At 42.3% G+C, this 27,294-nt stretch overlaps 4 protein-coding genes across 4 annotated transcripts; 2 read left to right on the top strand and 2 right to left on the bottom strand.

Moving 5' to 3' along the window:
- Positions 1-1,145: 1,145 nt before the first annotated feature.
- On the top strand, positions 1,146-12,745 carry LOC128722021 (ubiquitin carboxyl-terminal hydrolase 32). The gene is made up of 12 exons (XM_053815832.1): positions 1,146-1,203; positions 2,689-2,923; positions 3,833-6,576; positions 6,643-6,951; positions 7,517-7,860; positions 8,850-9,508; positions 9,645-9,811; positions 9,896-10,014; positions 10,045-10,194; positions 10,322-10,507; positions 10,579-11,217; positions 11,281-12,745. Exons 1-12 carry the CDS (start codon positions 1,146-1,148, stop codon positions 11,551-11,553), a joined length of 5,883 nt encoding a protein of 1,960 aa, XP_053671807.1. The 3' UTR covers positions 11,554-12,745.
- Positions 12,746-12,819: 74 nt separating this feature from the next.
- Positions 12,820-17,204, bottom strand: LOC128721183 (arginine/serine-rich coiled-coil protein 2-like). Its single transcript, XM_053814907.1, has 5 exons — positions 17,151-17,204; positions 16,144-16,317; positions 14,741-14,986; positions 14,327-14,664; positions 12,820-14,230 (listed from the first exon to the last, which is right to left on the bottom strand). The coding sequence occupies exons 1-5, from the start codon at positions 17,202-17,204 to the stop codon at positions 13,063-13,065; spliced, it is 1,980 nt and encodes a 659-aa protein (XP_053670882.1). The 3' UTR covers positions 12,820-13,062.
- Positions 17,205-18,293: 1,089 nt separating this feature from the next.
- On the bottom strand, positions 18,294-20,042 carry LOC128721169 (COMM domain-containing protein 4; the record flags this gene model as incomplete). The annotated part of the gene is made up of 3 exons (XM_053814894.1): positions 18,294-18,755; positions 18,833-19,003; positions 19,947-20,042. Coding segments are annotated over 3 exons (729 nt in total), but the record flags the coding sequence as incomplete, so codon positions are not given.
- Positions 20,043-20,247: 205 nt separating this feature from the next.
- Positions 20,248-21,823, top strand: LOC128720105 (leucokinins-like). Its single transcript, XM_053813751.1, has 2 exons — positions 20,248-20,746; positions 21,190-21,823. The coding sequence occupies exons 1-2, from the start codon at positions 20,248-20,250 to the stop codon at positions 21,597-21,599; spliced, it is 909 nt and encodes a 302-aa protein (XP_053669726.1). The 3' UTR covers positions 21,600-21,823.
- Positions 21,824-27,294: the final 5,471 nt, after the last annotated feature.

Raw genomic sequence — 27,294 nt, 5'->3', positions numbered from 1 at the left:
AAGGGTGGAAGTGCTGTAATGGGGGTTGCAGGGTTCTGGTGGTTATCTATCACATTACGACGGTTTGTCGCATTAGATTTGTCCAGTTGTCCGGGGAACGCTCGCTTTCTCGCTCTTCTCGGTGGTTTTTCCACTGACCAGTTTGTGCGTGGAACAGCTTGGAAGTGGTGGGGTGTTACATTACGATGGAAAATATTTACCATTGGATACACCCCACTGGCTCTAAGTATTAAAAATTAGCTGGTACGAATATTGTGTCGTGACTTGCAACATAGATTCAGATTCAGTGAGGAGAGTTGGAAGACCGTAATGTTAAAAGCGAGAAAATGCGAATAAAAAAAGGCTAAAGTGCGCACTCCAATCGAAGATAACGCTCGCGAAAGTAAGGGTAGGTAGTATCTGTAGTGTCAGTTAACAGATACACTCGAGGGGGTGTGCGTATGCAGTTACCCCCTGATGCCTGCTCGTATGTACGTTAATAGGCAGTGTACAAAACATGGGCTGCGCGAGCTAAAGTACGCCGACGGAGCAAAATTTTCGCCTCGTATGTTAAACCCCATCGGTTTTCCTTGTGAGAAACGGGGGCTCTGCAGTAAAGAGTGTTCGTTTAAGTGTCGAGCTGCAGTGTTAAAAAACTGGTACATACAGAGTCAAAGAAAGTGTGACGCAATGAAATCGTCGTGGTTGACTATCGTGGTGCTTTTACTGTAAAAACCTCAACGCAATAGCCGTTTTTTCACCGAGACGCTCTTAGACAAAAAAAACTAATTACAACAGAGTAAAAGAATAGAAAATGCGGCAGTATACAACCAAAACTAAACGTTCATATTTTTGTAGTGTTTCGATTTTCCGAGAATCAATTTAGCATGTGCGTTAATGAATCGCTAGAGAGAGAAAACATTGTGTTACCATTTTGATAGTGCGTCGATTTGTTCTTGGATAGACTGCCGCCGCGTTTACTGTAGAACCACCTACCTTGCCAGCAGTCAACACCACCGAGTGCGGAATGCTGACCATGAAAACCTGCATGAATGGATTAGCTCGTGAACCACTGTATCATTTCGGGTAATTGTCCTGCGTACCGATAACGTACTGTCTTATACAAATACGTGTCGATCTGGACCAACATAATCGCCTGAACAACGATGGGAGCTAAGGATTCAAAGCCATCATGCATTAGCTACGAGGAGGCTGTGAAACGAGGTAAGTACACGTACTACAGCGAGTAGGCTGATTTTACAACGTTCTTGAAACCGTATCTCTATGCCAACTGGACGCTGTATTGTAGCATGATGCACACCTGCAGTATTTTGCGTTTTTTTTATTTTCCGTCCATACTCGATTGGACGCCTGGTGCATTCTGAACAAGTTACTCGCGATGACGGCGATGAGGACGGTGAGTTGCGTCGAAATTGCACGTTCACCACTATCATCTCCGTCGCGTATGAAAGCTAATTAGCAAACATCATTGGGAATGTGTTGGCCACGAAACTGAAGAGCGGGAATGGGCTATGCGAGGAAGAAAATCGGCGCCACCGTCCCTCGCTTCGCAACCATTCTCGCGTCCCAGCATTTATATACATTTTTTGTCCTACTCTGTTCTCTCTGTAGTTAAAGTAACTTTTTGTAGACGGGTGGATTGCCGCAAACGCCGACGTCTAACGTCAGCGATAGAGTTGAATGTAGTACTCCTTGCTTTAAACTGTGAGAGTGTATACTTTGTTATGAGGACATAATTTATTATGATTGTTCTTCGCGATTCTATAATCAGATAAATGATTCTAGATGTTATGAATTGTTCATAGGATACCACAAAACTCTATCTAAAATATTTTGGTATAATGCTCATACACAGCTTACGGTGTTCATTACATACGTGACAAATAATGTTGGAAATAAACATGTAATGGGTTACGCTGATTTGTGTTAATAATGTAGATAGTTTTTTCCACCATTAATCTGTCTAACTAAGGTACATTCAGCATTCGAGTCAGTACATTGTCTGCAAGACAACGATTTTAAACAAAAGTATTTTTAAATTAAACCATTATATTAAACCATAGAAGAATCAAACTTGCACACTATCTAAATTAATGTGAGATTCTTTACGAATCACAACTCATACAATAAATTTAAAATCAAAAGAAATGATGCACACTTGTTTTTTTTATTATGACCCTTGAAGCGAGTAACATGCATGAGTGTAACAATTTTGAATGGTTACGAGAACCGACCGGCCATAGTACCGAGGTACCAATCGTGGCCTATAGTAGTCTGACAAAAGGAGAATGACAATTAGCTAATGTTTTCCTCCTTAGATCGCATGCGGAACTGCCGTTTCAATGTAATTTGTGTTCGTATGTGAATGAAATACGCTTTTTTATACTTCTCCGGATCTTTTTCATGCTGATAACGTTTTATCGCTTCATTTTTGTTAAAGTTTAAACCCGTTTCGGCGATTGATTAGCGTGCGTTGTTACGATTTTTTTAGTTAATATTCATTTGCACATGAACTTATTTGGTTCATATTTTGCCGTTAAGAATTAGGCACTTTATAATATCTTTCCACGAATCGACAACTGATGTATTATTTTTGCTATCATTGATATATTTGAATCATATAATCCATCGGTCTCGTAAGAATAGCACAATTAATTCCATCTAAATTTTTTGTTGATTTTTTTACAGTAACCGACTCTGAGCTACGGCGAATTAAAGATGCGTTTAAGCGATCTGCAGGAACGAGCGGATCAGTGTTAAGCAAATGTGCCTTCATGCAGGATGTCTTAGGCGATGGCGTACCTTCTGTAGTCGCAGATTGGCTTTACACGGCATGCGGCGGTACGTCCAAGGGTATCGCCTTCAAAGAGCTCCTATGTGGCCTTGTGTTGCTTACAAAAGGAACACAAGATGAGAAAATAAAGTAAGAACCATAAGTCTTTTTTTTTCTGCAGAATGGATTTTTGTCGTCATAATTAAGGTTTTTACATTAACGTGTTTTATTTTACATTGCAGTGCTTTATCGTGTACTGCAATAGAAAATATCGTATTTACACATTCGTTTTCATATTTCGCGATGTCTCATTCCTTAGGTTCAACTATTAGCTATCTGAAAGATGATGATCATAGTTCATTATCCATTATTCATTTCTATAAGTACTGGTCCAATATAGATTAGTTTGGGTTGTATATCAAAGATATCCGTTGACTGTACCATACGCCCATAGTTGCTTCACATCTACTTTTCATTTCTTTATTTATTATTATCGTATATATCTCGCTTTACTTTCGCGTGGCATATTCTTTTACATATAGGTAGCAGAGCGGTTTATTTATACTCGTTCGCTATCAATATTTGTTTGCATCGTTCGGTATCATCATTTTGTACAGACCGCTATCATGCTTTGTCTTTAATCGTTGATAATGAAATTTAACGCAACGCAATTATTTCGATTTGCCGCATTTGCAAACAAGAAAAAGGAAATTGCTAAGCAACAATCAATGAGGATTTTGGAAATATTGAACTGTGATAGATTTCCAAAGTTATCCAAAATGAGCTGCAGATCATTTCATGATCTGTTCAATTCTGATGTTAGTTCTCCTTCCTAAATGGCTCAACAACCGATGTACGATGAGGGCTGCCTTGTTAATGCTTTCCATGGCTTGAAATTTGTACGTTGCCTGCTAGTTAGTCCTGTCTACATTGGAAGCTCAGTAGAGATCATGTTAGTTAGAATTTCATTAGTTCGATAGGCTTGATTAGATCTGAAGATTACATCTACATACCAAACGAGTTCTTTAATATTTCAATTGTTTCTATATGCCTTTTTAGATTTCTCTGGACTCTATACTGCAACGAGTCTGGTTCACATATACTCAAACAGGAATTCCAAAAAGCCATACAAATTGAATCGACCTACCAAAGCAATACCACCAACAGCAACAACACTACCAACTGTAGCAATAATAATAATAATACTATTAATAGCCAATCGGGAGGGAATAGGCAAACTCACCATCAGCAGCTGCAATGGAGTCGGTTTCAGGTTTCATTGTTCGGGCAGAACGATCGAGTCACATTCGAGCAGTTCAAATCATGGATCCAGATGAACCGAGGAGCAACCGCCTTATCCAAATGGCTGCTACAAGACGCGTGTGTTAATCTCAGCTCTGAGCTTGAAACTCCCACTTTCTATCAAAGTTTAGCAGGTGTAACCCATCTCGAAGAGCAAGATATAGGCGACCTTGAAAAGGTATTTTGGCTTCTGAAGGGAGCCGCCGTCACAGGACAGTTGGACTTGGAATCCCTCGGCCCTTTGATTAGCCCACCTGTTCCAAAGGCTGCTCTAGGAGGGGTTTTTGTCGCATTTGACGAAAATCACGATGGTCACATCGATTTCAAAGAGCTATGTTGCGGTGTCAGTGCCGCTTGCAGAGGACCCAGCGTGGAGCGCAGCAAGTTTTGCTTTAAAGTATTCGACATCGATCGCGATGGAACGCTAAGTTTTGTAGAAATACGGCAAATGGTTGATATACTGCTTTCGGTAGCTCGTGAAGCAAACGCTAGTACCTATAAAAATCTAGGTGCTGACAAGGTTCTCGCAGAATTGTATCATCGTTCATCAGATTCATCGAGAAGGAGCGAAAATGGCGAAAAATTACAAAGAAAAGAACCAATGGCTGATGCGACTGTGAGTGTATCGGATGTCCCGGAATTTAGATTTTCTCAAGAAGACTTTCTGATCTGGAGTATTGAAAGCAATTCTAATCTTGTACAACCGTTTCTGGACCTGCTGTTCGAAGTATGTCATATCGTATTGGGGTTGCGCCCACAATGTCGGCATCTAGAAGGAGACATAGTGCGCGGATGGTTGTCCAGAGAAGTTCGTCGAGGATACAAGGTTGGGCAGTTCTGGTACCTAATTTCATCGGACTGGTGGCAACATTGGACGCAGTATACACAAATGGCATCTCCTAGTTTATCGTGCGTTTACTGTAAGACGACTGGGGCAAGTTATGCAAACAATCGTACTAATATTGGCACGGGTGCTCCATTTACGGTAACCAACGGAGGCACCGGTACGAATAGTAGTGGAACAGTAGATGAAGCAATGATCTGTGATGAAAGTTTTACGTCGAACTCAACAGAAAGCATGGGTGATCTCTTGGGAACGGGCGATTCATCTAGTTTGGGTTCAGGCAGTAGCGGAATTTCGTACGGTCGTCATTCAGGCAGTGCACCGGGAACGATCGATAACAACTGTCTCATAGCACCACATATTTATAAACCAATTCCAACGCTCACAGGAGAGGGTGGTCGGTTGAAACGAGATCTGACACTGGTGCAACATCGTGACTTCGAACTGGTGCCGGACTCGCTTTGGAAAGCATTAGCTCAGTGGTACGGAGGTCCTTTGCCATTGCCGAGACAAGTAATTCAACCGCACAGCAATGGAGACGTTGAGTTGGAACTGTATCCGCTCAATTTGAGGATATTGCGTCACCAGAGTGTACCGGCTCAGCATCAGCAACATCATGGGCAGATAGCTGGGAGTAGTGCTTGGGCCAGCATGTCTGGAGGGTATGGTGCACTTACAACCGGCAATTACTCATCCACAGTGTCATCCGTGCCAACGGTGTTGCAACCTCCAAAGAAATATCTCGCATACACGGCCGCATTTAGTCGGCTGGCAACGGTGAAACAAGTGGCCGAGTTTCTATGCCAAAGACTAAAGTTAAAATCCGAAGATATTCGCCTATGGCACCTTGTGCCTACCCCGACAGGCATCAGTGAATTTCCATATTTGCTGGAAGAAGATCATTTGACATTACATGAGCTGTCCATAGCCGACAACGATCAGATCCTGCTCGAAATTCGTAACAAGGATCTTACCTGGCCCGAGGAGCTTGGTTCGTTGGCGCTTACACACGGTTCCGGAGGCACAAGTACGGAGCGACGTGGGACGGTTTCATCAATTCAATCCCAACATCCTCCTGGTGCCACAGGGCTACACAATTTAGGGAACACCTGCTTCATGAATGCTGCTCTTCAAGTTCTGTTTAACACACAGCCGCTCACACAATACTTTATAAAAAAGATGCATATGTATGAGCTGAATACGACGAACAAGCTAGGTACGAAAGGGCAGCTTGTCCTTCGGTACGCAGAGCTGTTGCGGGACGTTTGGACAGCTTCCACCCGGTCTATCGCTCCCTTAAAACTGCGATTCTGTGTCACCAAACACGCACCTCAGTTCTCAGGCGGAGGACAACACGATTCGCAGGAATTGCTCGATTGGCTACTCGATTCGCTTCATGAGGATCTGAATCGAGTAATGGAGAAACCTTACACGGAGTTGAAGGATTCAGACGGGCGCTCGGACGTGATCGTAGCGACGGAAGCGTGGAGCCAACATCATGCTCGCAACCAAAGCATAATCGTGGATCTGTTTTACGGGCAGCTAAAATCAAAAGTGACCTGCCAAGGTTGTGGACGGGATTCGGTGCGATTTGATCCTTTTAGTTTATTGAGCCTTCCACTGCCGGTTGAAAACTATACTTATTGCGAAGTTCTTGGTGAGTATAACGCTTTAATTGTGACTTAATCTTGCCTTGACTGATTACGCATCTTGTTTCATTTAGTTATGTTGTTAGACGGGTCCGTGCCTATAAAGTATGGTCTGCGAATGAACTCCGATTCTAAGTATTGGGATCTTAAGAAAAATCTGTGTGAAATGTGTGGCCTCGAACCGGATCAAATGTTGATATGTGAGCTGTCCAACTCGCAAATCCGTTTTGTGCTTGCAAACGAACATCGGATAAAGCCGAGTACTGCTTGCGAGTTATATGTGTATGAGCTGCCAAAAATAGATAGTGTGCTCCGATCTAGAGCGGGATCCGAGCTTGGGATTAACATCGAAAAAGGACTCAAGGATATTCAGCGGAATCAAGGTACACAGCAAAAAAAATATGGTCATGATGTGTGTGTGATATACGTTTATTATTTGGTGATTGATTGAAGGCTGATTCACAGTCATCCATAACCGCGGAATTCGTGCATGCTTTCTTTACCGTGTCTAAAGCTTAACGATTTCCAATCCGTGTTTCAACATGAAAATCGTGGAAATTATTCATTGGTTAAAACGTATTCATTCACTTTAATTTGTTTAAAAGGTGTTTTTTCTCCATTTGTTTATTAATTGTGTTGTTTTTTTTTTCTTATTTTTTGTTTCACATTTCAATAATCATTTTCCTTATTCCATTTTGTTTTGCTCTCAAAATCATTGAATGTTGATGTTAACCGTGATTTTTGTGGCATGCAAAAACCTATAACCACCATTCCCTCTTCATCTGTGTGTTCTTTTCACTTTTCATTTCTCTCTCTAAACAAATCAATCCTGTCATCATTTGTGCCGTGGCATTCATCAATTTGTGCATCATATCTACAATTTGTTTACGGGGGCTGATCCTTTCATACTCAATCATACCAACCAAACCGTACCGTACTGCAACCCAGCTCTTCTACTACCATCATTAGACCCACACCAGCTTACAACCAGTTCGATCAACACAACGATCTCCTCAACATCGTCGTCCTCCTCCTCGACAGCCATCACTGAGGATACAATGGCCATTAACGGGCGTAAACCGGTTCTCCCAACAGGACGCATGGGCCATGACAGTACTGGCACTGTATTGGCCAATGGCATCCTATTCAACGGCAGCGCAGGAGGAGGAGGCGCTGGTGGCGAAAATGAGAATGGAACGACGATGGCTAATCGAAGGAGCTCGGCCACGTCGAAGGTAAGCCGGTGCTTTGGAAACACACTCTGCATGCCCCCGAATATGTTGTGCTTCAAGGTATGGTTGTGTAAATATATTTATATTCAATAATACATGTTCTAGTGTTTGTATTCATTAGGCTTGAACGCATTTACATAAGGTTAAAAAAGGAGCTTCAACATTCAATATGTTTCGATGTAAATCTTAAAACCAATAGTTTTTTTTTTACCGTCGCCTTGGCGCTAATCATTAACGAATTATTATTAATATAAGTTGTTATTTTTTGTAAATATCTGTTTGATTGATGATGAAGAAATCAATATTTGTTACGACAGTAAACTAATTTGAACAGTCGTGATTGGGCGAAATTGAAGCATATTTATGGCAAACTGGTGGTCAGTCACTGCAACATAAGTATGTAAAAATAGTTTACTCCACTCCCGGTCATACAAATTACTGAGAAAATGGTACTGATATTTTGCAAGTGAGTTCGCAGACAATACAAGTTCCTTTTTTATGTAAATATATCGCGTGTAAAATTATTTATAAGTTTGTAAAAACACGTGTCTATTTTAATAACAATATTAACATTTTATATTGTGGTTGGTTGCTAGACAAATAAGTCTACCAGCTAGTACAGCGCTAAATGTATAGTTAAAATATCGATATATTTCTTTAATGCTATTAAATTGATTAATGCTATTGAACCTTATATGCTACAACGTATGAAATAGTATGGGGTTTAGTTTGAAGATGCACACACTTACGAGCTAAGTAGAGAGTATGCGTAGTTGGCTAATACATGCAGAATTAATGTCCTAAGTAGTTAGTTCCTTATTGAACCATCCTCACATGAGAAGACATTTAAGGGGGCATATTACACTTGTTTCTTATTAAATTTCAAAAGCCGGTGTATACCGAACGCTCATAATAATGATTTATGATTGAGTAGCTCAGTTCGAAAAGTTATTCGCTACATTATGACCATTTGATGCTGTGTTATTGTTGAATTATCATTTGCATGTGCTGCATTTAACATCAATGTACAATTGTACTCCTGTTTGCAGCATATTGCTGAAGTTAGTGCTAGCCCAGACAGTACATTCATTTATGGACCCGGACAGTACAGCGAGTTAACGGCGTACGGCGGCAACAGCAATAGTTACGGGAATTCGAAAAGCGTTATCAACAATCAGCAGCATTCAAAATCTTCCGCTACCCAGCAACCATTGAAAGAGCCGAATCGATCCAAGACGATATCAAGGACTAATTTGTTGAACAGTACTGACAATGGTTGGAACAATGGTGATGGTTTGTACGACTCCAATCCACACCATGTACACCACCACCCTTACGATTGTAACGATTGCGATAACGTTTACATGGGGGAAGATATGCTACCTTTTGGCGATCATCAGCATAACGATGCGATAAGTTTGAGTGCAATTAGCAAGCGAACGCAGGCGTATGGAAGTGCGAGCGCTGCATTTAGTCAGCAGAAAACCAACTATCTAATTGCAGTACATCGAAAGCTTAGTCGGCAGGATACGTACTTCCTGTCGCATCATAAATCGAAGCCAGGCTTGTTCGGTATTCCACTATTGATCCCCTGCTATGATGGTGTTACCAACAAGGAGCTATACTGTTCAGTATGGTTGCAAGTGGCTCGTTTACTCAGCCCGTTACCGCCAACACCACCCGATCAATCAAACCACGCTACCGACTGGTAAGTCATTGACTGCAGTATTTTTGGTTGTTAAGTACGCAAACATTGAGCGAAATATGAGCCATATTGATTGATTTGTTTTATGTTTGTTGTCTTTTTTCGAAAATTTTCTTCCATTTCCGTTTTTTGCAATTAGTGATGATAGCTTAGGTTATGACTTCCCCTTCACATTACGTGCGGTTGCAAGCGGTGGTCGAATGTGTGCACTTTGTCCTTGGTCACGTTTCTGCCGTGGATGTGAGATTCCATGCAATGACGAGCCTCTGCTACAGGGGTTGATATGTCCAGCGCCTAGTTCCCTGAGTAAGTGTTATCGTCATCGTTGACCGCCTTACGTGATCAAAAGCGGGTCAACTGTATCATATGTTATGTTTTTTTTTCTAACAGGCAATACTTCCACCCCAAATTTATCATCGCGCGAACAAACACCAACCTTCCGACGAAAAGTGTACGCAGCCAACTCGTCGGGTAGTTCATCACTCGATGGTAACACAAACCACCAGCAGGTGATTTCGCAGCAACAGCAGCAGCAGCAGCAGCAGCCATCGTCAATGGGTGCATTGCCGTCATCTTCTTCTACTCCAATATCGTTACTGCAAAGCTTTATCAATGCACGATCAATTCAAATTGCCATCGATTGGGATCCAACTGCTCTTCATTTGCGTTACCAAAGTACACGTGAACGGGTAAGCTGCATACAAACTTTTACATGGGAGTACAAAATGTTCATGAACCATATGAATCATATCATAAAAATCACATAATGTTTATTAATGACGTGTTAAAATAACACTGTACAATTATTATTGCTAGTTGTGGACAGTACACGAGTCCGTGGATATCTGCCGAAAACAACAAACAGAACCCGTGGATTTGGACCACTGTCTACGGGCATTTACCTCAGAGGAAAAGCTTGAACAATGGTATCATTGTTCACACTGCAAGCAAAAAAAGCCAGCTACCAAAAAGTTACAGATCTGGAAACTACCTCCTATTTTGGTATGCTACTATACGCACTGTATGAATACGTTGATTATGATTAATTGAGTTTTGTTCGATGTTTTTGCCAGATCGTCCATCTAAAGCGATTTAATTATGTCAACGGAAAATGGGTGAAATCGCAAAAGGTCGTTAACTTTCCTTACGAAGACTTCGATCCAACTCCTTACCTCGCTTCCGTACCGCAGGAAACTATTTTACGACATCGTGATTTGTTAGACGGTTTACCATCAGGAACTCGTGGAGACGGACGTAATCGTGATTGTCACGAAGAGTTTGTTGAGTTTGATCGTGAAATGTCTATGATTGAGGAAGGAAGCGATGAGGTTTCATTGTCTTCTTTGCAAATCAACGGAATGAAGGAGAACGAAGTAGACGGCACTAAAGACAATCGATGGCATAAGCAGGATTCAATAGCACGGAGCAGTATTATCACGCCAGCCATCGAAGGCCAGTCGAGCCAGAGTGGTACGGGAGGCAATGAGGCGATGAGCGGAAGCTTCTCGGAGGGCAATGAAAGTGTTTCAGCGAGCGTTCGCACGAAAACCTCATCCATACGAAGTGGTGATTCAACTCGGCGACAGCGACTGGTATCGACGAGCCTAACAAAAACTCCAGTAATAGACGGGGAGTTTACCGATTTCCACAAGCATCATCTAAAATCGGAATGCGATCCGTTTGAGCTAAAATATCAGTTATATGCCGCTGTGGTATGTGCATTTGTGAAAAGCAATTCTACGAAATTGTTCTCAAACTAGTCTTCTTTCTTGCAGTGTCACTCGGGAATGCTTAATGGAGGACATTATATCTCTTATGCAGCTAACCCGAATGGGTCCTGGTTCTGCTACAACGATAGCTCATGCCGCGAAATACCTACGCGACCAAAAATTGATCCCAGCACGGCTTATCTATTGTTTTATGAACGGCGCGATCTCGATTACGGACCGTACTTACCAACAGTGGATGGCCGGCAACTACCCAGTGAGGGGCTCCTCGACATCGACGATGGTGATAATGATCTAAAAAAAATGTGCTCGATAACGTGAGCACTTTTAAGATGCTTTTTTGCGCGAGGGAACAGAATGTGTAGAGAAACAAAATTTAAAGTATGTTCTTCTAGCTAAAACAAATAATATAAATTATACGAAATGCGCCATATTTCCAATATTGGAAGTTTTGAACACAATGGGACTGCATAAATTTAATCAACTCATTTCACGGCTATAGTGGTCGCTTTACAAACAACTTTATAATGTGCAATTGGAGTTCGTGAAAGGATGGACGGTAAAGACCAGAAGGTCGACAAGAACAGTACCAGCAGCTAACATTCGTAGATGAAAACCGCCATGATAGGAGATTACTGATGTCATTGTATGTTTTGCAAAATTAATGTATGTTGCCTTAACGCGCGGCTTTTGCATACTTTGCTAAGCTTTATATTTTTTACAAAAAAATAAGCTGGTCAATGGATCTGTGTTTGTCGCTGCTCTAAGCGCTGTGATGTAAATGTTGTGAACAGGAAGATAAACGGAACACATTCCGCAGATATACAATGGATAGAGCATTTGACACTCACAACCATACAAAATTTGATTGTGCGGAGAACAATGATTAGTTTTATTGAATTTACATAGTTCTTTTTTGATGAAAATGTACTGGAATGTTCAGTTTGCTACTACTATATTCATTTTGTAAGCGATAGATATTGTAATCCGACAGCAGGCAGTCTCTATCTATCCTAAATTCTACCGTGGAAGGTTTTCCCACGTGTTGAAGTAGTTTATGTATTATGATGCAACCGTATTGTGCAAATCAATTGTTATTTTTCTGGTTAAATGTACGTTTAAGTTGGAAAAGCCATTCAATGATATTGGAATGAGAAATTCAATTATATCTGGAAGAAGAAAAAGAAAACACTATTACGATAAAAACGTTCCTTGTTACACTGTAAGAAGCTATGAAGTAATAATGACCTATTATGAGCCTAAGCATCCTTCTTTACCCTTTAATTGTTGAATTTCGTCACCATCCTTTATCCCGTGTATGATCCATATGAATTGTGACATTGGTTGTTGAATTTGTAATGGAAAACACAAAGGAACCTATGTAACGTGGTAAACCCCACAAATACCCACGGTATTTTTGTTGGTTTGGTTGATTATCTATTGACTTGTTAATTTTGAGTACATGTTTAAGCTTTCATTTTGGTAGTAGTTGGAATAAAAGAGTAAATTCGGTCAGTAAATAGTATAAAAATTTCATGCAAATTAAGATAGAAAGAAATAACGCATGTCGGAACAATGTGGGGATGAGGGATTTTGCAATTTATTGATCTTATTTCTTCATGTTGTTGAATCATACAAACGAATATGATGAGCGTAGCGACTCAAGCCGAGTACACTAGAAAGTCGGGTCATCCACTAATTTCTACGAGAAAAACGTCCATGCCTCGAAGTCATTGCGACTTGGAAAGAAGCATGTTGGCATACATAACCAGACCCTGCTTGAATGTGGCATGAATAATAAGCAATGAATTTTCGACTAGGCATTTCACACTAAAATTGACGGGCCTGTGAGCTAAATCCGAGGCCGACGCCTCGCATAGTATGTGTCACCTGCCGAGCCACCTCATATTGTTGCTCCATTGTAGAGAAAAGTTCTTCCTGTTTCTTAATACTGTCTCCTGTGGGTTTTGCCCCATTACTTGCTACAGCACAAATATTCGTCTGCCCGCTTGCTGGAACTGTTGCTGGTTGAGACGAGGAAGAACCGATTGTCGAAAAGGATGGCCCTGCTTCGTCACTTGGCTTGCCAGGCGCATCCTTTACTCCCATCAGCCGGAGAAATTTCGTCGCCATCCGGCCGTCTGTGTCCTGGGCAAACTTCGCTTGTTCCCATTTGCTGATGTTCGAGGACACTTCTTTACTTTCGGTTGACTTGTGACTCCACAGCAGCTTGCGTTTTTGTACCTGATCGGCGTATCTGACGGGGTTCACAACACCTGGATTATAGTAAGATGGCAATGGAACACTATCAACCGCCTTTTGGTTCTGTTGTAACACATCGATGCCCATCTTTTCCAGCTGTGCCACTTTGGCGGTGTTCCGCAATAGGGCGCTGCGTGAGAGTAGTACATTGGAGGCTGCTGTGTCCAGTGGGGAAGCCGTCAGCGAATTTCCGACTTGTCCTGGTTTCGGTTCGTTGGAAAGGTTCAGTTTAGCAGCGACTGCTGCAGGAATCAGTGGACTAATCGGAGGCTTCGTTGGGATGCTCATGAGTGATGGAATCGGCACACTCGATGCAAGCGGAATTGCTCCTAACAACGACTGCGAGATGGGCGGAGTTGGAAGCAGTGAAGTGGGTTTCGCTTGAGAGGGCAATCCGTGGGGATGCTTGGTTGGTGTTGGCAATAACCCGCCGGCGTATTGAGGAAAGTTTGTTGGCATTTGTTGCGGCGTGACTCGCGCTGGTGAAATCTTACTATTCGACCGCGAACGCGATCGCGACCGCGATCGTGATCGAGATCTCGAGTCACGCGTTCTTGAAGAAATGCGATCATTTGGAGAGCTACGTCTACGATTGCGAGATTCACGCGAGTTGGAACGATGATGTCTACGACGTTCTTTGTCGTATTCGCAACTGTTTCTTCTCTCTTTGCGATCGCCCTTTCGATCGCCATACCCACGACTGTCGCGCCTTATATTATCTCGGTCATTGGGTTTGCTGTGGAAAAAAAAATAATGCAAAATCACTATTTCAGCGTAGTAAATTTATGAAAAACTTATGTCTACTATGAAAAAAAAGTATCCAATGAGTCACCTCCAATTGCCGCCACGTCGCTGATCTCGGTAGTCACTGCGAGTGTCACGGACGTAACGATCACGCTCGCTGCGACCACGTTCCCGATCTCGATCACGTTCCCGATCACGATTACGGTCTCGATCCTGCAGGCGATCTTTTTCGCGATCTCTTCCGCGTTCCCGCTCGCGTTCAGCCTCTCGCCTCTGCTTCTCTCGGTTTCGATCTCTTTCACGATCTCGTTCTTTGTCGCGGGTTTTACGATCACGCTCTCTGGAATCACTTCTATCGCGTTTGCGGAGCTCCTGTCTTGGTGGGGAGGACTTCTTTTTGTCCTTATGAACGACTTTTGCTGGGTTCTGAAAATAAGAATATTAATGTAATTACACGTTCTGTCCGTAGAACACAATGCTCTAGACACGGTTATACAGATACCTTGTTTGCACTGCTGCCTCCGTGGCGTTGGCGAAAAGATGGCGATGGAGTTTTTCTGCCTCTGTCGTTGAAATTGTTTCCTCTAGATGATGTTCTGTTCGTGGACTTCTTTTCATTCGCACCATTTCCACTGGTGGTTCGCGGTGCTGGTGAATGGCTTCTGGATCGAGAGTTGGAACTCGTCGAATCTGAACTCGATGAATTAAGCGAATCGCCATCAACCTCAGATGCCGATGAAGACAATTTCTAAAAGGAGATAAGCAAACACCATGCGTTCGTCCTTGCTGTTTTATACTGCACACAATCCACTCGCGCACGTGTGCCATACGAGCTTGAGTTTGCCACATGAATTTTTGAATCCAATCAACGTGTTAGATTCAATCGTCAGTGGTTAAGCATTAGCGAACGTCGTATTTGGACCCACGTTTGGACGAGCATATTGGTTGCAGTCAAAGGACGCTGGAAGAAAATAATGTTAACGTTCTTTTCACGGCGTCCCGCACGATTCAATCGACCCTATGATTGCATTGCATTACCAAGGAGAGATAATGTAGAAAATAGTTCCTACGCTCTAGCAATATGCTTTAAAAGAATAATGGTATAAGAAATTGTAGTAGAGAAGAAGAAAGTGTGAGAATGTGTTCTTTTTTTCCTTTGGTTTTCTGTTCTAGCCATACTTACACAAAAGCTTTTTACTCACAGAGACTGATAATGAACGCTGATGGCTCTTTTTTTATTACTACCGAGCACCCTATGTCTTCAAGAACACGCGAAGGAACCTTTACGGCATAATCGACGAACTGGAGGTACAGTTGCGTTGACCAGCTGATCGTCTGCAGAACTGCCGAAAGGCGTCTTCTACGAAAGCGTAAGCTCTTGGGGAAGGTTTGTTCGGTGCCGATGGCAGGTTACTTGTTACGGCGGCATGTCCGATCGACGGATGGTTGTTGCTCTTAGGAGTTTCTTTTGAGTGTTTGTGTTTTGAGGGATTTTGTGGCATATGCATTTTTATAGGCTATATGATTGAGGTGTTCTTTGGACGACAACATAACAGGCGTCAGAATTATTGGAGATTACAAAATGCAGTTTTGAAAGTAAAAAAACTGAATTCTACTTTATATAAGAGCGAACCCGAACGAACGATCAAAGAGGTAGAGAGTGAAGAAAGCAATGTTTGTGAATGCTTATAACCATCACATATAGAGAAAAGGAAAATTATTTACGCGACCCGAACACATTTATCATTTAAAGTTTTTCGTTCACCATCCAGTGGACTTGGAAAGTTAATCGAAATTGATAGATGTATTAAGCATACTTTAACGGTAGTTGGACAACAGTTTAACACAATTATAAAGAGATAGAAAGCTCAAGAGGAAAATAAAAATCAGCTTGTTAATATTTACCTCATTCAGCTCCTTCCGTGATCTATGGTGTTGGTTGCCTTCCTTTTCGGAAGCTTTCCGTGAGAATTCATTTTTATCGTCCTTTAGACGTTGCTGCCGTTTGCTGGATGCATTCCTTTTGGTAGATCCACCAGACGACGAGCTGGTTGAGCCTGTCGGAGATGCGGTTTGTTCCTAAGGGAAGGGGCAACTATTCAGGATATGTACAGGCAAGATATGCGAGTGATGTTATTAAAGGAGAATATAACGAGATATACACAGCGTAGTTACTTCGAACAAATATATTGTCCCTTACTAACGAGAATTTGCGGCTTTTCGCAATACTTCTGGGGATTGACACCATGGCGACCTTGAGCCACCGAGAGATTGCATTTAACAAAAATAGTTTTCCCTTCATCCCGCATACAATTTTCCCGATCCGTGCTGTGCCGAAATGTTACCACTCTACAAACAATCTTATTCGAGTTTAAATTCATGACAAACTCAAAGAATAAATAATAATGAGATAAATTGAGGCAATGGTCCAGATGTTAATGCGAGCATTTGTTGCAGTTGCAGCTGCATGATGAAAATAAATAAACTAGTCATTTCCTTTCATTGCGCCAAATCTCTTCTACTAAAAAAAATGGTAGGAATGTTGGGAAAATCGATATTCCAATGGTACGGATGTTCACCAAGGTGAAACAAGAGGGCAATATTGAAATAGATAATAATTTCTTTTTTTAGTCATTCAAACGACACTTAATAAACATCTTTTACTCTCTCTCTCTCTTTCTCTCTTTCTCTCTTCCACACAATGGCCAGTTCATCTGCATAGAAAGCATCTTATATCATCCTTATAAGGTATGCCTTGACCCGACAAACCGATGCCTCTTGGAATCCATCCATTCTCAAGCCCAATCTTTCCAAAAGTTTGTTGCGGAAACATACACGATTGAACAGCTCTTTTATCGGACACTTAATATCCGTCGCAGGTATTACAAAGTGAAATTAGCATAAAAATTTACCCGATTTGAGTCCGAGTCTTCCTGGTCTGCAGCGTAATTACGTAGAAAGTCCATGATGGACGTACCGGCGGGTTGTTACTATGATACTTTTTAATAGTGACTTTTAGAATGTAGATTAGAGGATTCACTGAATTTAATATTATACTATGTTATTCGAAAAATACACCTTCCAAGCGAAAGCAACTAAAATTTTCAATAACTGGTTCAGTGCAAAAGATGTATGGCAAACAAACAAAAATGACAGAAAGAATCCGAAAGGGCTTATTTGGCGCACAGTGTAAAAACGTCAGAAGGCCATTTCGCGCGATAAGTTGATGGAAAGTAATTTAAAATTAATGTAAATAATTTTTTACTGTTCGTCTAATTTTTAGGACATATGGCCTATAGCTGCCGGTCCAGTATATAACTAGGATGGAGGATCAGCCCTCTTAGTCACGGATTAATACAGGAGGGCCCAGGAAGCTGGACTATTGCATCTTATAATGGGCAAAGCCTAGCAAAGAAGAAGAAGATTGTTAGTCTAATTACTAATCATATGTTTATTGTATTTTTAAAATTAAATCTCACCTGGAAGAAATAATGTAATAAAATAGGATGCTTATATTTAATATGGGAAACCTACATACAAGCTTATATAATAGTAAAATATTTACCAGACTTCGAGGCTCAATCTCACTGACCTGATTCGAGCATGCTGATTAGCAACTTCTCTTTTTTAATCGCATCCAACGGAGCACGTGATGACATAATCAGGCAGCCATTCAAATGGCCGCAGTCCTTTATCTTAAACTACGACCTGTTTCGACATCCTTTTAACATGTCCCGAACATCGAGCCTCGTCTTTGTCACTGTTTGAGTATCCGTTTCAAATTTTTGCAATCAATATATGCATAGCAACTGAAAACCCCGCCAGACTTATCTTACAAAGTTCCACCTCCAGTCTACCATCAGTTGAATTGTTACTTTTAAAGAGCTAGAAAGCGTAGGAGACCTCATCCTAACGCGAAGCGGCACTTCTTCGATATTTAGCTTGTTTCGCTGATGCTGCACGCTTTAGTTTCCTTCCGTCGAAGTAGAACCGTAGCCGAAATCGTCGGAACATAAACAATGAGTTTAACATGCTTTATGATATATTCATAATTTTTATTCGCTATACTTCTTATCATAATTATAGTTTTCCATTGTATCTCGCACGGTTTTCAGCTCGTTGAGCAAAAGCAACGCATCGTTACGATTCAGATTCACGACGTGGGTGGTATTTTTTGGCAACCCATCAACTATTTCATTATGAATGCCAATATTCAGCTGAATGCAATCGATTGTATTCTTTGGAATGTTACAACTGAATGTGTTCAACTGATTTATACCCAAGCTCTTTTCCTTAAGGATAACCCGTATCTTTTGTAGATAGCTGTCCAAAAGCTTGCACATGATGGCGGTATGTTCCTTTGGCAGCCCTAGCTGCTGCAGTTCTGTACCGAAGATTTCACAATCCGTGTTGTACCGGGAAGCGCTAGTTAGAAGGAATCGAAGACAAGCAATTCCTCCCTTTGGAGCATCGATGGATCCCTTGGTGATGGAATAAATCTCGTTAATTGAAGTCTCCTGCTGGGCGAAAGAGCGTAATATTGTTTAAAAAGTGCTACATTATATTCAGAAAATAGAAGTCGAAGATAACTAACATGAATTTCAGCTCCAATGATTAACTTAGCCGTATATTGTCCAAGTTCGTTCAATTGGTTGGTATTGAGCTGTGCCAGATTTGAATGAATTTCGGCCAACACCCAATCCGGACAGTCTCCATCGCCACAGAAGCGAAATTTCTGGAAAAGGGAAAACAAATCAAAGGGAGTTACAATAAATCTATGTTGGAATTAACTCTTGATGCAAGTGTTTACTTGCAAACTTTTCAGCTAATTTCGATGAACAAATTGCGCAAGATGCATCTTTTAGCAACACCCTTAGTTTCTAATGGCTTGGAGTCTAATGCATTACCATGCTCGAGCGAATAGTTTTAGTAATCACCACCCGAAATAGAGAAGCGACGATCGGGGCTAAATTGAGTACGAAACAGGAAGCGTCTATTTGAAGCACCTCAGTATTTTTCTTAACTTTTATGGTTCCGGTTTGCGTGAGTGTAGTGAATAAGGATACAACGTTTGCTGGTGGAGAGTTTCATTGCATAGTCTGCTTGTTTAATAGCTTATAATAAAAAACTTGTTTAAACCCAAATTGGTCAACGAGCAGCAATACTAGGAACGACTGGTTCGCTCATTTGCCATAGGAGCGATCCAAAGGATCCAAACCTCCGGTAGCTGCGATTGTGTGACAACTTTTCAAACGAGTGGCAACGTGCTTCATCGGTTCCGCTCAGTTGAACTCAGTTTTATTGCACGGTAGGAACACCTTAAACGCTTTACTTTCCGGTGACCATTTGATTTCTTCCACTCTTCCTTGCTACCGACGTGCCTTTCTTTGAGGGCTGACAATGAGTAAAACTTTTCATTACGCACGTCCCTGTCGTCGTATTGCGATGGCAGGGCAATGAGGGATGAGGCATCGGTAATAGATGTAAATCTTAAGCCAAGCGTGGCTTCGTCCGTATCTATTGTAGTTTTTGGTTTTGTTGCTGGAGTGTACCCGGGAAATGCTTCAATCGTTTCTAATTGTCAGCAATCAAGGACCCTTCAGAGCGCGGCACATTCCCTTCGGAATCGCGTTGCGAATTGGTGATTTGTGTAGGTTATTCTCGACAGCCACCAGCCATCGCAAATGATTACAATTTGGGCGGACGAAGTATAAAAAGGACATCCGCAGTTCAACAGGTGAGCCAGTTCGTGATTGACCGTGACAGCATCGACATGCATCCAACCGCGTTTGGTTGCGCGGTAGGTAACTGAAAGCCTTATGGTTGAGTAGCTAGAGCAACAGGAGCAAAAAAAATCACTGCTCAAAACAGTAACGTGGTAAAGCCGAGCGAGCGCGCGAGTGAGGTGGTCCTGAATTGACAGGAAGCACAGCGCTCTGTTATTTCCGGTGTGGCACGGATTTTCCCCGTCACGATTGTGAGGTGTGGTGATAAGTGGATTTATGAACGATGGCCATGTTTTGTCTGTTCCTGGCGGCGGCAGCGTTCGTGCTGGCCGGAGGCCCACGAGCTTGTCGATGTGATCGACCGCGTGTTAGTGGAGATGTGTTCCGGGCAACGGTTAACGACGAGGGACTGGATGGAAGTTTTTGGAGCAATATTCTAGGACGGAATTTAGAGCGCCAGCGGCTCGAGGATGGAAACAATTTAATTCCGGCCGCTAAACCGATCCACGGGGTACCTCTGGTTCCATGCTATAGCGCTCGCGAAACCCCCAACGAACTGATGGACCTAGAATCGCTGATCAACCGCTACCGGAAGTTTATAGTGGAAAAACTCATTCGCCACGACGATGCGTGTTACTGGCTAGGTCGTGGCCGTGCAATAGCCGAGAACGACGAAGAATCCTCGCCTACGTTGGGGTCGCACACGGAAAGCACAGAAGTATCCCCGGGCAGATCAACCAATGGTCCATTGGACAGTACGGGGGGAGCCGCAAGCTACAAGAGTGAGTAGCTTTAGGCGGAAATCAACTGACGGTTTATTTGATTTTCGGTTCCTCTTAAGTTCTGTACGTATTTTGAGTTGTGTTTTTTGCGAGCCTTTTTTGTATCAATACTCCCTAATGGACACGATGTGTTTGCGTTGCTTGTTGACGCTACATGATCCGTTTTAGCGTGATTGCTTTTTACTCCGTCTCTTGGCGAGTTGGGTGTGGCATAGAAGCAAGTTAATAGAATTAATGTAACGCAATCATGCAATTATATTGTTCCGGTTTTACACATTTTTTTAAATAGAAACAACAAAATATAGATTGAAAGGAATTGCCAAAAGGGAATAATATTGAAAATTGAATATTCGATGCTGCACACGCAATTCAATTTGTTGGCATTATGTAGCTAAAGCATCGCATGCATAGTTGAAAAAAAATTGAATGTTTGTTTCTTTCAGCTCCAGATGGGCTTCAAAGAGATGCTCGTATGCCCGATACAATGAATTATCGTCAATTACGTGTAGACCCATGTCTAAGCAATGCCAAGCAGTATTATTATTGTCTCTCGAGCCACATTGACGATCAACAGCTGCTGAAAACGCTGCACGATTATCTAGATGCCAATTGTGACCTGACCGATTCCGCAGGCCACAACACTTTGCTCCAGAAACGGGATACCCCACGATATGTGTCGAAGCAAAAGTTCCATTCATGGGGCGGCAAGCGAAATAATGCTCAGGTCTTCTATCCATGGGGCGGAAAACGTACCGTAGTGCGACCGCACAAACAGCCGAAAGTCGTTATACGAAACCCATTTCATTCATGGGGCGGTAAACGCAGTGGTCTTGCGGATTACTCTGCAGCCTGAAGGGAAGGACCATCTTTAGCTCGGACGGTATGGATACACCAGCAGTGAAACGATGCATCGCCAGTAGTCGCCGATTACCAACTATCTTAAGCCTATCCCCTCCGGTCGGTCAGTGCGTGTCCAGTAGAATCTCCACTATTGATACTATTTGCCATGTTGCTAAGATAAAGCCCCATAATTCGCACACTCGCAATTCACACAGAGCAGCAGGGATATTTGAATAAACATTGCGTTTTGAACTGATACATACAATTGTTTATTTTTTATCACAATCTAACTTACCATTGTGAGATTCTAGCTGCAGATCTGATTTCCACTTAATTTGATTTGTTATGTTCGTACAGGCGAGGGTAAGTATATTTTACGTCTTCTATTCTTCAAAATATTTACTTGATTTTAACTACTAATCTGCTAGGATTTGGTGATGGTGATCTTTTATTATGTACCTACACGATACAATCCACCCAGTCGTTGCGTCCGGTAGTCAAAGAACCACTTATGAATTTCGTGGCACAAAACTTTTGAAAGCTAGTTTTTTAACAGCCTGGTATAAAAACAAAAAAATATACGGCCTGAGTAATTGTAACTTCTTTGATAAATTGCAATCTATTTGATAACGCAGACCAAAACAATAGTTGACACTAGTGTTTTCTGGACATAAACCTTGACATAACAAACGACACAAATATGTTGTTACTACTCACTAACATGAGCTATGATTAAATTGCTCATCAAACTTAGCTATAGCAAAACATGTTTCTAACACTAGCTGAAAATGAGAGAAAAACTAAGCTCATGACAAATTCAGCGGGAATCAATAATGCAAAAGCTGATCAGTTACAAAGCAATGTAATAAAATCCTACAATACACTGTAACTTCATTATCCAATATGGAAATTAATAGCAATACTATAGCTTGTTTCGCTGAGCCATATAGCATTGATATCAGCAATTTTAAACTAGGCTGTTATGCAGTTGCACGTGACTTCACGGCTTTTCCGGAATTTACGAACTCTACGATGATGCAAAAACCTCTTTTTATGGAAAAAGATATAACTTTGACGCATTTGTTCTGCGCTGTAATATTTTATATTGGTATACATAACATAATATTGCCAATTTGAATCATTTAGAAAATAGAAGAAATGTATAACTCTTACGATGCGGTTCGTTTGTTTCTTTCACATCCAAGAACTATTTGCGTGTGGTGATTTGAATGCGGAGACTTTACGTAAGAATTCAGCTGCATCAGCAAGGATGATCAAAGCATCGGGCAAAAAATCATACCAACAACTTTTTCTAGCATACACGAGGCATTTTGAAGGGTTTTATGGTCGCAACTCCAGGCTGCCACCGTTGACTGATCATTGATGAATCGAGATCGTGAGCAATCTAGCTTTGTATTGACCATCTCCGAAACAAACGAGTTTTGACCTTGACATCAGCATTTTACCCGGGTGAAAAGGGAGAGGAAGGCAATCTCTTCTGTGGGAGCTGCTTCCAAAGGAGCATTGAAGGGAATCTGACACGATTCGAAGGCTCGCACAATCAGAGCAAACAATGTTGCTTGGTGCATGACGTGTTCGAGTTGAGGGTGTCAAATATTTAGAGCAGCCACCGTATGATGTCCAAGGTTCTAGCAGTGCTGTAGGAAAAAGGCTCGAATAGAAAGGAAATGATCTTGGCGTTGCGTACGACCGTATGGTGTCGATTCCAGATGACCGTGGGCGACATTCTTTGATCTAGATTCTCAAACGCGGCTCTGATGGGATGAAACGCTTAGGTGTCTATTTGATTCACGACATCGAAGATCGTTTGAGTATATAGTTCATTTGGACTTTGGTAACAGTTACTGTAAGTACCTCAACATAATTGATACAATATTTAAGAAAATAGGCAGCCTTCCATTGTTTCGGGACTGCACGTTGATAATGGCAAATGGATAATAGAAACCTTTAAAGTATATCTGTCACTCTTCAGTACATAAGCCACCATCAAGTATTGATCTATAAGGTCACATGCTTATTATATGGAAGATAAAAGGAAAAGCCTTCCACTCACGCTTGATTCCGATCGTTGGCTTGATACCATTACGTGGTCCCACAAACAGTGGATTGAAAACTGATGCTTTTATGCTGCCTACACTACAGTCTCCCAGGCAGGTCAGCACCCTTCTTTTTTTCTCAAGACGGAAACATGGATCAGTATCGTTGTACACATCATCCACGGTGTACTTCCTCTCACTTTCGGTTGTGAATGGAACGCACAAATCGTTAGTTTCTGAGCCGTTGTTGGTATATATTTTGAGTTCGTAAATTGTTCAAAACAAATAAAATTGTGTCAATCATTAAATTTAAATTTTTACTACGCCAGATAGGGAGAGAGCGTGAGAAAGGGCAGATGTGGAAATAGTTTCGTCGGGTGAAGCTCTACGTTTCGGCAAAGACGCTGGATTAGCCGAGAAAGCCATGCTTGCCTACAGGGATTGAGACGATTTGGTTAACCGCGCCTAATTAATAGCTAATATTTACCTTGCCGGGAGTGCAGCGATTGCATCTCGTCGAATCCGGGTAATGGCAATGTTGGGCTAGTAATTTACATAATACCTACAATCGATAAGCTGGATTAGGTGGGACACCGGGACAAGGGAAGGTATTATAAATCACAACTTGTGCAAAGTATCGATCACAGTTGCTTCAGCTGCACAAATTTTACTGCATGCTTTATTTGATGCCAAAAGAGAAGAGATGCAGATTTTGTGTTTTAGTTAAAACCGAACCGTTTCTGATGAGAAGCTTATCCTGCAGCGTATCGAGACTTGTTGTGAAGCAAAGTTACTGCTGCTGATGAATCAAGCACGGCTAATTTAATTAATGTATCGCATCGGCGCAAGCATACTTTGGCGTTTGGAGCTATTTTGCTTACCCTGCAGCCGGCGGTATAGAATAATTCCGCAAAGTCCACCACAAATTTCTGGGCGAGTTTGCATTGATTCCTGGTCGTGGCGGTGCTCGACGAGTGAATAAGTTGTCTAAAACTCGTACACGGGATGCAAAGATTCTTGCAGGACGTGTGGCCGGAGGGCTCAGTTACACGATGCAACATGCACCCAGCAATCCTCTGCACGTTGGAAAGAGAGAACGATGGCCGCCGTTTGGTAGAATTGCGGGATGCCGAAGGCGTAAATGTTTGAGTGGCAATGATTTTATAATGCGTGCTCAAACTCTCTGCTCGCTCGCCAGCCATAGTCAGGACAGCCCGCAGCGGTTTAAGGAATGAAAATGGGAACCCTCCGTATTGAGGGTAATGGGCGTAATAGTCCGTGAAGTTAGTGCAAAGTTTAGCACACGTAGAGGGTGGTGATAGCGTACTAGCATGTGCTAACATGTGCCTCTAACCCTCAAACAAATCCACAAAGCGCTAATCGAGAAAAATGATGAATCCATTAGTGGAATACTGACATAAGCTGAACTTTGTACAATCCTTGGCCCATTGCTTTTGGTTCTAGTGCTGATGGTCAGCGAAAGCTCAGTAAAATGTATGACACCGATGTGTTGTTACTTTTGCCGGTAATAGATCCTAACACATTTATGGGCATATTTTGTTCTTCCTCCAGTAGCTATACAGTTTAGTAGGTAATGTAGGTTAAGCATCAAACTTTGTTAAGAAATGTTTAACCAATTTCCTAGTACTTGATTTCACTTGACGGTTTCGCGTAGCAGTAAAGTTAGCGACAGTAGTAGGTAAAAAAAAATCTAAAACACACTATTATTATGCATTATGTCGATTAATTACGATCGTTGGGGCAAATTCTTGTCAAAGGTGGGCTGATCGTGATTGGAAAAACTCCTTTCACTCGAAAGGGGATAATGTAGCAAAAAAGAGCTAAAATAAAAATGTGATCGTTTGCGTGAACAAGCGCAGTCCCTTGGGGATGCATTTCCATCCATAAAGCGTTGAATAACCATGAAACGCTCAAGCAAACTGGACCGATCGAGTTCATCCTGTTAACGAATGCCCAGAATCGAGGCGTTCCATGTTTCGGGAAGTGCTCCTGACGCGTTAAACAGGTGTTGAGAGAAAGAAAAATGAAACCCGTTTGTGTTACACCATCCCACGTGGGCAACACCTCATCCAGCGAATATTTGACGTCGAGGGCAGTTTCTTTGCTCAATGGCATAAACCATGCAGCTTCCTTCGAGAAGTCCCTTTTAATTATCCAGTTCTCCGTGCTCCAGCTCCAAGAGCACGAGCGACGGTGAACGGAGCTTACAAAAGCAACCGTTTGCCGATCGTATCGCATTGATTGCCCTTCAGAATGTAAACCCAATCCGCTCGCAATCGCGTGCCGCCAGCGGGCTGGCTAGGGGTTAGGTTTTATTTATGTTTCTCGCGGGAGCGACATTTAACATCCAGCAACAATTAGCCGGTCGCGCAGGAAGTGACAGATTGTCACAACCAGTGGCACATTGCCGAGGGGTTTTCCTCGTGAAGAAATTCGTGCACAACACTGTCGTGGGAAACGGACTCAAAATGGGCGGATATCGCTGTGGAAGGCGCCGATCGGACGGGTAATTTATGCTCACCAAGCCGGGATCGGAAACCCTCGGGCTAATCGATCGAGCAGCGGCTTCTCGACGTTTGAGGTGACAAAATGGACTTTTCGTTATGTGGCGCTCGAGTGGTGCGATGAATTCATCACTAGCGGCGGATGGCCACTAGGTGTTTCAAATGATTTCTTCGGCAAAACATTTCAATTTTGCTCGGAATTGGATAAAATGGTTATAAAACAAGTGAACGTCAGCCTATCATTCGTCGAGGATTGGGATGTTAAAATGCGCCATACAATCTTCGGGCGAAGTGAAGGCATCGTTGGCGAACAACCCACGCGTCTCCATTCGAATCGAGATTTTGATCTTGAACGTGCGTGTGCTCGCAATGTGCGTGTGAAAGTGTTTTGGCAGAGGTCGCGTAAACGTTGCGGAGTACCAGTATCCATTTGCGATGGCGGAAGATAAATGGCGCGAAATCGGCGTAGAAGAATGTGCCTTCGATTCCAACTCGATAGGAAAATGGAAGCTCGTGAACTCACAATGATATGCAGCGCAAGTTTGTCCTCATTTGCCCCGGCTGGGCTGCTCATCATTCACAAGGAGCCTGCTCACATTTGATTACGATGACGACGGTGGCTGTTTGGTCCTCTCGACGGTTGGGTCGTCCGTCCATTTGAAGGTTATCCGATCCGCCGTCGTTAGCATTGGACTTCCTCCACTCGGAAGGAGACATTCTCCAAGAGGAACCCACAGAAACAAGAGTGTTACAAGGTCACGCATCTGTTGAAACATAAATGAGCCGGTGTTATAATGCTTCGGATCCCTTATTTGAGCATGCTTACTGTCTTGCATACCGCGCGGATGATTTCCTTGGGATTTTTGGCTGAAGGCATGACTCATGCGTAGAATTGCAAACACATTAGCCATTCTATTTCGCATGCAACCTTTCACATAGCATCTTCGCTGTGGACAGGTAACACACTAGAATGTGTACACCGTTAAATGCAGTAAAATTCACGGAAGGAAAAGTTGGGGAGTAGCATTTAAAGTGCTTTTCGATTTCAGGAAATCGGAGCTTTAGCAGCATACCGTTGCTCGTAGGTTAGTAAGGCATAATGGCAAACTTCCCCGCGATAATGCTG

Source organism: Anopheles nili, chromosome 2, assembly GCF_943737925.1.
Source record: "Anopheles nili chromosome 2, idAnoNiliSN_F5_01, whole genome shotgun sequence".
Lineage (NCBI taxonomy): Eukaryota > Metazoa > Arthropoda > Insecta > Diptera > Culicidae > Anopheles > Anopheles nili.
Note: the sequence above shows the minus strand (reverse complement) of the source record. Positions and strands in the feature narration are given on the sequence as shown.